This window comes from Sinocyclocheilus anshuiensis, unplaced genomic scaffold, assembly GCF_001515605.1.
Source record: "Sinocyclocheilus anshuiensis isolate Anshui unplaced genomic scaffold, SAMN03320099.WGS_v1.1 scaffold1162, whole genome shotgun sequence".
Classification (NCBI taxonomy): domain Eukaryota; kingdom Metazoa; phylum Chordata; class Actinopteri; order Cypriniformes; family Cyprinidae; genus Sinocyclocheilus; species Sinocyclocheilus anshuiensis.
This window is the reverse complement of record NW_015540875.1, coordinates 2728887-2740458: the sequence shown is the minus strand read 5'-3', so window position 1 is coordinate 2740458 and position 11572 is coordinate 2728887. Positions and strand designations below refer to the sequence as shown.

At 37.5% G+C, this 11572-nt stretch overlaps 1 protein-coding gene across 4 annotated transcripts; it reads left to right on the top strand.

The window, feature by feature from the left end:
* Window positions 1-780: 780 nt before the first annotated feature.
* LOC107688231 (uncharacterized) lies at window positions 781-10529 on the top strand. Of its 4 annotated transcripts, none has more exons than XM_016485850.1 (3): window positions 781-978; window positions 7812-7872; window positions 9026-10529. In XM_016485850.1, the coding sequence occupies exon 3, from the start codon at window positions 9054-9056 to the stop codon at window positions 10227-10229; it is 1176 nt and encodes a 391-aa protein (XP_016341336.1). In that variant the 5' UTR covers window positions 781-978; window positions 7812-7872; window positions 9026-9053; the 3' UTR covers window positions 10230-10529. The 4 variants fall into 4 exon arrangements, with proteins under 4 accessions (XP_016341336.1, XP_016341334.1, XP_016341333.1 ...); XM_016485848.1 differs by lacking the exons at window positions 7812-7872; window positions 9026-10529 and adding exons at window positions 1489-1595; window positions 2590-4419 and having other exon boundaries at window positions 840-978; XM_016485849.1 differs by lacking the exon at window positions 781-978 and adding an exon at window positions 4769-4976.
* Window positions 10530-11572: the final 1043 nt, after the last annotated feature.

The following is an 11572-nucleotide window of genomic DNA, read 5'->3' as shown; positions in this document are numbered from 1 at the left end:
CTGCCATGCTGAAAACAGTAGAGTCTTTCTTTGGCATGTAAAGCAGGGTGACGGAAGTGACCTAGAAGCATTGGGCCCGCAAGGGCTGTTTTCACGCATATTTCAGATTGCCATGTTGCTCGCCAAAGTCTCCTAAAAGAAGAACAATGTAAAGACTACAGTTTATTTATTTGCATATAAAAACAATGAATTTAACCCTTTGATGCATGGTGTCCACTATTGTTTGGGCCATTCAGAGTGTGATATTATATGCAAATTACTTATCTTTTGACATACACACAATTCTGGTGCATCAGTTTTATATGTCATTAAGATTTTTATGACAGCATAAATTCCACATTCAAATTGCAGTGGACAAATGTGTAATGGGAACAATTAAATTCTTGTTTTGATGAAAGAAAAAAACAATATATTTCTCTTTGTCATTTAATTAATTATGCATGAGAGGGTTTGTATTATATATAAAATTATATAATGTTTTTGAAGTCTTTATGCTCACCAAGGCTGTATTTATTTGATCAAACATACAGTAAAATAGTAATATTGTGATATATTCTTACAATTTAAAATAACTGTTTTCGATTTTAGTTTATTTTAAAAAGTAATTTATTCGGTTTGCCATATCGTCTCACATAGAAGCCACTGTGAGTGTCTGTACCCATGACAACACGTGTAGAAGGGCAGAGCATGCAGGATGTTTCAAATGGAAAGACGCTTCTAAGCATTTCTGGCACTATACCACTGCATGCTGATTTTTCTCAAAGAAGGCATGTTTACAGGATGTTATCTGTCTGTGTGCCTGTCCCTCGTCTCTTCTAGTGGGCTCAGAGGAATGCTGGCAGGGGATGGAGTTAATCTGAAGGGGGAGTGCCGCAGGAGAGAGTCTATATATACATGTGGACCCTGGGAGGCTGGTGCTTTTAGTTGGACTCTGTTGGAACACTAGAGAACACCTCTGAACATTTCACCAGACTAACGGTGAGTATCCTTTTTTTTTGGTCTTTGTCCATTTCCATTTATCATCTTTTCCTTTCTCTTTTTTCATCTTTTTTGTTATTTTATTGGCACAACTTCAAAAACTTTATAGAGCATTGAATAAAATGTCACAAAATACAAAAATAAAAATACCTGGCCTGTGATCTATGCTTTTTGTCATGAAGAGTTGGAGAAGACACTTTGTGGTAATCATTGTGATGTAGATGCCAGTAAATATTGACTTAAGCACAACATCCTGCCATATTATAAGCATATAACACTGGATGTTGTGCTAAAGTCAATATACTGACTGCCACGAAGCTCTAAGCAGCATTTGGATAGAAATAAGGGATGTGGCTCTGAACTTGAACAGTTCCTCTTTTTTAGAATCAGTTGGTTGGTTCCTTTCCTTTTTTCCACAGAGTAGAACCATCAAAACTGTGTTTTCTGATACAAATCATTAGACTGAATTTATTTTAAACGTATTTTCCTATATTTTATTTTCTTATGAAGTCATTTTCTTTCTCAAATCGGACACATCCTGGAGTTATAATTTCAAAGCCATCTTAATTATTCTTACAAAGGAGGACTTGAAACAATCAGGATCATTGTATTGTTCAGTAAGTATTGTTTTGCTCCTAATTCCATTGAGAATGCTCTTTTAAAAGATGCATTGTTGAGTCATAAATTCCAAATACGAGTTCTACATGCTTATCATTCATAATAAAAGCTACTGAATTTCCATAATTGTTCACATAATCCACTAAATCGTTATGTGAGACATTATTGCAGCAGAGCCAAATTATGTGTTTGATGTTTGAAATATGTTCATCAAATGTCAGGTTTAGTCTTGTATTTTTATTTGTGTTTACTTTGTATGTAAAAATCTGAGTCATATGGTGTAGAATATGGTTTCACCGCAGGACAAGTGTATTGGTTACAGATTTTCTTAGATCTGGGTGTGCCTATTTTCTGTATATTGAGTCTTGGGAAATTAGATACGAGTGTGAGATCATCTCCCTTGTGTAATGGAAGTGCCCAGAAATGTCCTGAAATGCTTAACAGCTAAAGCAGTCAAATATATTCTCCCAGCAAGCCGTCCTGAAAACATCTGCTTTGCTATACATCTAGGGTTTAAATGCTGAATTATTCCCCAAAGAAGGGGAGTGAACAGCTCTCCGATTCTTGACGACTGTGTGCACACAATACTAATAATAAAGTGTGCTTTGATGCAAAAAAAACTTTTAGCATGTTTGCTTTATTAATTTTTATAGTAGACACCTGATCTCACTGATCTGCCTTTATTGTTGTATAATTTGCAGAGACTTAGCTGGTGGGGTGTAAGGTGGAACAGGACATGCCCGAACAAGACCAGAAATTTGTCTTTTTCTTTTTTTTTTCAAATGGCTCGAGCCCATGGAAAACATGTATAAATGTACAAACACTCTGGTATTTCTGCCCCTGTGGTCTGGCTGTCCAATTCATCTCAGGTTACTGTTAAGGTCCCATCCTGCGCAAACAAATATGACCCTTAGAAATTTCTGCATTGATTTTAGTATTGATTTTTATGTTGTGGCTTCCACTTTATGATATATATGCCTTGATCTGTTACAGACAAGGGTAAGAAGGATAAGACAGCCTCTCTGCTTTGAACCACAATGAATCGGGTGGAAGAATGGGTTTTGGAGAACAAGGACAAGATCGAGAAAGGAGTGGAAATCATGGGGCAAAGCTGCGAGGTTTTAGCAGCCACCGTGGGACAGTTCCACCCCATCCTGGAGGCCGTGTTTTTGGCCTCGGCCGAACTCCTCGGAAACCCAGAAGGCAAAGAGGCCAAGTTCCTGGCTGAGCAGTTTGAAAAGATCAACCAGACACTTGAAGGTATTCGAGATGAAATCGACCAAATTGCTTTAGAGTTGCAGCGGACGACCATGAATAAGCAGAACTTTGACTATGAGGCGAAGATAATCAGTCAATATGAGAAGTTTCAAGACTTTGTCAATGCTAAGCCCAAGTTCAAGGAGAAGAAGAAGGACAAGTTTATAACCCAGTATGAGAACACTGGTCGCGATCTGAACATTGATTCCTTGTACAATGCTGTAACTGGCGAGAATACCTCTGGAGATGCCATGTTGGACACGGTGGTGACCACAGAGCAAAGGAGCAGGAAGCCAGTGGAGGAGTTCTGTGCCAGATTGAAGAAGCTATTTGTCATGGGAATTATAGCAGTCATGGGTCACACCGCCCTGAAAGAGGGAGCGGTAGGCGAGGCCATGGTGAAGAAATGGCAGGATCGCATGGAAGACGTAGAGACACGCATGAAAGCGGCGGTGGATGACTGCATTGAGAATTTCCCTCAGCAGGCCAAGACGGATGTGGAGCATCAACTTCTGGAGCGTCAAGCCAACGTTGACCCAGAGTTCACTGGATTTATACTGGATATCCTTGCGAATAAATATTACTGGGTTTCCTGGTCAGTTCGGGTCTTCAACCACAGTGGCATATTCCTCTGGAATTGGCTCGCTGGCAAAAAGTATCATGGAAGTGGTGGAGGTGGCAACTTTTTTGATCTTCTGACCCCAAACAACATCAGAATCGTGGTGTCTTTCAGTGCAGACCCAAAACCGATTAACAAGAGCCAGATTGTAGATCAGATAGAGACTCAAAAGTTGAAGGGGGACATGCAGTCTGTGGCTCAGACGCTGTGGAAGATGCTTCCCAACACTGTGGTCCATGCCATTAGCTGCTATAAGAAAGTAGAAGAAAAAAACAACTTCCAGCCAGAATGTTTCTACTTTGGGAGTCACAAAAAGGCATATCTGTGCATTCATTCTGAATAGACATGCGAAAAATTTAAATTGGCAATCAGCCTTCTACGTAAATACTTCTGGTTTAGAACGTTTGATTGTATTAAATAGCTGAACATTATAAAGCAAACGATGACTGAATTGTTACGGTGCACCTACAATGAGAACGTATATTATTGCTGGTTCACTTTATTTTCGCATGTCAGTGCATAAAAGGACCATAAAGAAATGTTTGTATGTGACCAAACATAAATGCGTACTTTTCAGATAAAAAAAAATTGTATGTTTTGTAGTTTAGAATACATTTGAAAGAGCGGTTGAGTGGAGAAAACTTATACGATCAACAGATTCATGGGATTTCATTGTTAGTCGTGGTGTTTACAATCAAAAAGCATTTCATTTAAACTTTAGATTATAGAAAAAGTCTTTACTGGAAAAATGCTATAATAAGCATTCAGTTAACTAGCTATATATACTCTGTAACCCAAGAATCATGTCCGTTTCTTGTTTATGATTGTATGTAATCACAAATAAAACAACTATGATCTAGAAATTTGTTTCAAAGTATCAAGAGCCATCCAAATGGACCATATTCAAGACAGATATTATACTTTTTTTAATTAAACTTACTGTATGTCAATCCGTCACAGCTTTGTTTTCATTTGCAAGGTTAACATTAGGTTCATATTTTAAAAGTAATGTATAAGAGACTCATAAAAGAGACTGAATGTAGATATTTTAAATGAGTTCCCCTTACAAAACTTACTATGGTAACCATATTGTAAATAATTAAAGGACAACACTTCAATTCTAGAACTGCACTACAGTACTTTTGTGAAAACTGTGGTTACTGTGGTAAATCCTAAGGGGTAAAGGACAATTACGTAATTCTCTTTAACAAAAGTTGTAGCCTACTATAGTAATTTGGTGTAAACCGTACATTTTCTACTTTTTATACTTAAATATTTATTTTACACCACACACATAAACCATTCATTGTATTTGGTGGGAAAAAAATGTTACAGTTGTAAATTTGGTAAAGGATAAAGGACAATACTTGAAATTCCTTCAGAGTGTAGAAGGGTGTGCCACGCGCTTTAGAGAAGAACCAGCGCATGATCAGACGCTGAGCGAGACAGATCAGCGTGAACTTTAGCTTTATTTTATTCAAAGCCATTTGTGATCGATTGGAAGGTGAGTTTGGTCTATAACAGAACGTATTTGTTCGCTAAACATCAGTAACATGACGGTTTCGTTGGTCTGTGCGCTGTAGTTTCAGTTTTTGCTCATGAAAAGTTTTGGGCGTTTCTCTTCACAGTCTGCTCTGTCTGTGACATTTTCTCCAGACATCAATGTTAGTGTTAAACACGAGTGAGTTGCATAACGGATAGATTTTTCACGCAAAAATTAACTTCTCTGTAATTTAATCGCATTTGTTACCGTTCTGAAGAACTCTTGAGGGTTTGTTTGGCTATTATCGATGGGCTGCAGACTAAACCAGGAAGTGCTTCTTATGTCAACAGGCATTGTATTAACTTTTCCAGCCTGCTATCTGAAGTAAATCCTATCTGAAGGGAAAATGTATTCGCTTACCCTTCTTTTCTTAAGTTTCGGTGGATTTATGAACTAATCTGCATCCTGGGACAAAAACAAGGACTGATTAACCTACCTTTCCGTCGGTTGGGTGCAGGTACGGGGCAACGTACAGTCAGTCGGGTGTTATCGCAAATAAACTGCGACAGGGATCTCGTCTCTTTAAAACTGTTTATTTTGCGAAAATTACCAACTGTCATTATGACTTTACGCTGTCCCACGTATTATACTTCGACTGCTTAACAAACAAACATAGAAATAAATAAAAAGATATCAAGTAGGCCTATTACATGTAAAATATAATTCAATTGAAATTATTTGTAAAAACCGCGAAGGACACAAAGGTTTTCTGGACGAATGGTAAGTTGCCCTGGACAACGGTAACGGAAATATTTCCAGGCCCGCCTGTGATTGACCAATCAGAATCAAGTATTCGAGACAGCGTCTTTAATGTAGTTAAATAACAGGCCTCATACCAGTTTTATCAGAAATCTTTGGATATTTTGCTTCATAAACAGACAAATGTACTTGAAACATATTTTCAGCTACATTAACTACAGCTAAAATTGTAACAACATAATTTTATCATGCATTATCATCAGTGTTGGGGGTAACGCATTACAAGTAACGCGAGTTATGTAATCAGATTACTTTTTTTCAAGTAACTAGTAAAGTAACGCATTACTTTTTAATTTACAAGAGAATATCTGAGTTACTTTTTCAAATAAGTAATGCAGTTTACTTTTTTTTTCCAATTTATTGATTGACAGCTCTCCTGTCCCCATGTTGAGAAATCAGATGTTACTGTAGTTCTAAAATAAATATGAATATGCTGATGTGCTAATGAATATTAATTTATCTCACTCACACAAAAAAAAACACAGATTCAGTATTCCTCAAAATGAATAAAAATAATGCAACTCAGAATATGACGCAAACCTGCAATAATTAAATGTTAAACAACACAAATATCATTATGTATTTAATCTCATTCTATTAACCAATGTCTTTGCTTCTGACCTTCGATGATCCAGTTCAACCATACTAATAAGCACAAATTACTCTAGCCAAACATTTGTGTGTCTTTTTTTATTGCTGAAGTGTGTTGAAATGTCTTCTTCTGCACTGTACGGATGTAAATGTACTTTCCCTTCAGCCTGAGGCTTATTCATTTCACTTTTGGTGTGAAAAGGCTTTTATATTTGCCAAAAATATAACTTTTTTATTTTAAAAACGAACAAGCAAGCCCTGTCCAGATTTAAAAAGTAACGCAAAAGTAACGTAACGCATTACTTTCCATAAAAAGTAACTAAGTAACGTAATTAGTTACTTTTTTATGGAGTAACGCAATATTGTAATGCATTACTTTTAAAAGTAACTTTCCCCAACACTGGTTATCATTGAAATTGTGCTACGTTGGATTGTAACCCATAGGAAATCTGACTTTTTTAATGTGTGTGTGTTATGAATTCAGTTGAGGCTATAAGCTAATAGAGCTATAAGCTAATACACTTAGTGTATTAAATTAGTCATTCATTTTGTGTGATCCATGCCAACAGATCTTTACAATGGTCCGCATTTCAAATATGCATACAGGCCTGTTTTGGTTGAGGGGTGAACACTGCGAAATTAGTGAGATTTCATCTTGTAACACTGCAATTTTGTAGCTACTGCCCAGTGAAAAAGAGCATAATGTGGATGTCTGGAGAGAAGCTGACATGGTGTTTTCCTTGTCTTGTTTCTATGGTTACTGAGGTGCTTTGGAAAAAAGGTTCTTGCTCAGCTAGTTGAACTAGCCTGCTAATCATTTCCACACCTTTGTTGGCACCAGCCCAGAAACGTTAATGGAAAATCATCAGTTGTTTAGGTGAATTTTGTCATAATCGTATCATTACATGGTAGCCTATATTGTAAACATTTGTTCAGACATCTTATGTAATAGACCAGTCAAAAGTTTGCACACACCTACTCAACTTTATTTTTTAAAATTTTTATCACAAGACATTAAGTCAGTCAAGTATGTCCAAACTTTGGACTGGTAGTGCATATGATCTTCTAGGAAGTTTTAAAATGACCTAACACACTACTTTCTTCTCTTAACAAAAAAAGCAAAGCTTTATACTGGCCTACTCTGTGTTGCGTCATTGAACATTTGGAAAAGGGGAAATCCATTTGAACTGTTTCCAATTGAAATGTCTGTCCTCTGTATTTTTATGCATTGCATACTGTGACTAAGTGTTCAAACATTATTTGACAATTCTTTTAGTGCATGTTTGAATTGAATGAATGCATCTGGCCCATTTCTTTCATGAATGTGTAGGTGTGGTTGTCGGGGAGAGCGAGCATCTGTTAGCATGTGTACATACACCTGGTGTGTATTGTTGCTGCTTTTATGGTTTGTATAACACATTTCTCATTTCTTTTATCTTTTTACAGCAAGCCCACCCTGACTCACATTGACCACTCAAAGGTTGAGAGGAAACAAGGACTAACACATGTAAGTTTCTTTCCATATACCACACTCAGAAGACAAAGGCCTCACTTACAAAAACTGACTTAATTTTTCAATTAAGAAAATAGCATGTTTTGTCTATTTTTGCAAAATATATTTTTTTTAAATGCATTACATGGCTAACATTTGGTATTATTACATGTAAAAGCCTCCTTTAAATATGGGTGTGGTTTTGGATATTATGTAGTAAATCACCTGCAATACGGCCTTGAAGCCCTATGCAATTTGTGCGATTGCACAAGCAAATAAGTAGCCTTAGTAAATCAGAGCCTTTGAGGAATAGTTCACCGAAAAGAAAAAAAAATTCTGGAAATATGCTTGCACTCAGGCCTTTCAAGATGTAAATTAGTTTGTTTCTTCATCAGAGCAGATTTTGAGAGAATATCCTCTGCAGTGAATGGGTGCCGTCAGAATGAGAGTCCAAACAGCTGATAAAAACATCGCAATAATCCACAAGTAACCCACACCACTCCAGTCCATCAGTTAACGTCTTGTGAAGTAAAAAGCTGCATGTTCTTAGAAACAAATCTATCATTAATATGTTTTAACTTCAAACTGTTGCTTCCGGCTGTGTCCTCTAAAGTCATCTCATCCAAGTGAGGAGAGAAATGTGCACTGATAAATCACCATTTACAAGTGAAAACAGTCTAAAACAGCTCTAAACAAATATGTTGGTGGATTTTGATGTGAGAGACAACAGAAGATGGACTTTTTCACTGGAGGAAACGTTATTATGGATTATGGACTATTATGGATATTTTGGCCAGAAGCAACTGTTAAAATTTAAAACGACTTGATGACTGATTTGTTTCTTACAAACATGCCGCTTTTCACTTTTCAAGATGTTAATTGATGGACTGGAGTAGTGTGGATTACTTGTGATGTTTTTAGCAGCTGTTTGGACTCTCATTCTGACGGCACCCATTCACTGCAGAGCATCCATTGGTGTAATGCTAAATTTCTCCAAATCTGTTCCGATGAAGAAATGAACTCGTCTACATCTTGGATGGCCTGAAGGTGAGTACATTTTCAGCAAACTGTCATTTTTGGGTGAACTATTCCTTTAAACTAAAAACAACTTCCTGAAAATAAAATTATGGTGTTTCAAGTACTTATATAATGATCTTATTTTACACAGAGACATTTTTTGCTTTTGAAACTGAAAGATGGCCGATCAGCTGCAGAAACTTGTTTCACAGAAGAAGGATGTCGTCGAGACCATAATGGAAGTGTTTGAGCAGGGCGCGGAAGTGGTGGCTAGCATTGCTGGAGATCTGTTCCCCGTGTTCTCCATCGCAGCTCCGATCGTGAAGCTGGCGCTGGATAACGTGGAAAGCAAAGAGGCCGAGTACATGAAGCAGCAGTTCCAGAAAGTGCGAGATCGCCTGGAAGTCGTTTCTGAAGAAGTCCAGCAGATAAACCAGGAGATCAAAAAGAGCGGCATAGATGAAACCTACTTCTCCGTGGAGGAGAACCTGACCAACCAATTCCGCAAATTCATGGACGTCCTGAATGCGAAACCTAAATTCAGAGAGGTCAGAAAGAAAACGTTCCTGGAGCACTTCAACAGGACAGGGGGTGATAAAAACCTGCACACTCTTTATAACGCCGTAACCGGAGATAACTTCTCAGGAGAGTCTGTGCTGGAAATCACTCTGAATTATGAGCAGAAGAGCCGCAGAGTGGTGGAGGAGTTTTGCGCTACACTCAAGAAACTGTTCTGCGTCGGTTTGATCGCCTTACTGGGACACGCAGCATTGAAAGGCAATGACGATGAGGAGAAGCTGCTTCAAGATTGGAGCGAGAAGATGAAAGTGGTGCAGGATAAAATGAACGTCGTGATTGAAGACTGCATCAACAGTTTTCCGACGCAGGCCGAGCTGGACGCCAAACACATAGTGAGAGACCAAAGCGACAAAAGCAACCAGCAACTGGCCGACTTGCTGGTAGAGCACCTGAAAAAGAAGTACGACTGGGTTTGCTGGTCAGTTCGCGTCTTTAACTCCCCCACCGGCCTGTTCACCAACAAGAAAGACTTCCACGGTTTGACGGGAAAGAGTCGCTTTCAGGTGCCATCGTCAGATGACAAGCTAAACATTGTGGTCTCCTACAGCGCCTCGCCTGAACCCGTCGATAAAGCCCGGATACAGAGCCTGATTTCAGAGCAGAAGAAGATCACGATGACGCCATTGGCTGAACTGCTTTTTGAGACAATCCCTGTCTGTGTGGTTCACACAATCAAGACCTCATGCAAAGATCTGGGCTTCTCCAGCAGCTTCTCTGACGAGCTGCACTACTTTGAGGAGTTCAAGAGCTTCTGTGTCTTTATTCATTCTGCTTAAACAAGGAGGAGAAATAGAAAGATTAACAGCTAAGCAGATGTTGTAGGATGATATTCGATTAAACCACTATAATTAGACTGCTTAGCCTCTCTAAGGTTTTGACTTCTGACCAAAATCAACTATTGTACTCCACAATCTTTCTTTTTTCATCTTTTTTCCTAGGATTTCCTTAATCTCTGCTTGTTTTAAAGCTGTAAATGAACACTTCAATACATCAAATTTGTGTTTTTAATATACCAAGTGTTTTGTACTCCCTTATTAGTGTATTTGGTGGGTGATGGTAGGGTTTTAGAGACTAGGCTGGTAAAATAGGTAGTCTCGTTGGCGCCGATATAGCCTTGTGCCTTGTGGGCAGTACGCCGTCATACAAAACACTTGGTATGTGCTTTGGGCGTCCCGTGTTCGAATCCTGACTCGAGAACCTTTCCCAAACCTGCGGTTTCTGTCATGTCTGATCTGTCCTATCACAAAAGGCAAAAATAAATCTTTAAAAAAAAGAAAAAGGTAGTCTCAGGCGGCTCGCCAACAAGACCGTCCACGTTCACTGATTGTATGCAAAATGTTTGCACAGTTGAGTTTAAAAGTTGTGAGGAAGAGCTAATTGCTAGATTTGACAAAGTTTTCCAGGTTTTTAGCATCATATAACATCACATTTTTGACAGAAAGTACCTTCTATATAAATACAAACACATGCATGTATATATTTAAGAAAAATATGTTATGTTTATATATTAACTATATTTTTATATAATATAAAATATAATAATAGATATATAAATGTACTGTATATACATGTAAATATTTTCAAAATATATACTGAATGTGTGTGTATTTATATATACATAATAAATAAACACAGTACACATACATATGTAAACAAAAACTTTTATTTTGGATGTGATTAATCACGATTAATCGTTTGACAGCACTAAATATAAATATATATATATTAAGTAAGAATGAACAAATAATAAAACAAATAAAGTTAATTAAAGAACAAAGCATAGAAAAAAAGATTTAAAAATTGTGACAGAGAGAACTTGAGGAAGGAACTTGAGTTTTCTTAGTTTGTCTGAATTTTTAATACTTTTCATATTTGGATGGACTTCTGATTACAACGTATGCACACATTTTTCAACTGTCAACTGTTTTTCAACTTATCAAGAGTTGCTGCACCATTTTTTTCTGCCATTTTTTTTTTCACTAATCTATTATTGTCCTTTAATCTATTTCAGATTTTACTCGCCCCTAAGCGGCAAGTCAAAACAACACATTACCAGACAGTCAGGTCTCTTTCTGTCTAAGTAAGCAGTTCTTGGCTGTAATTTACAAGTGAACCAGAC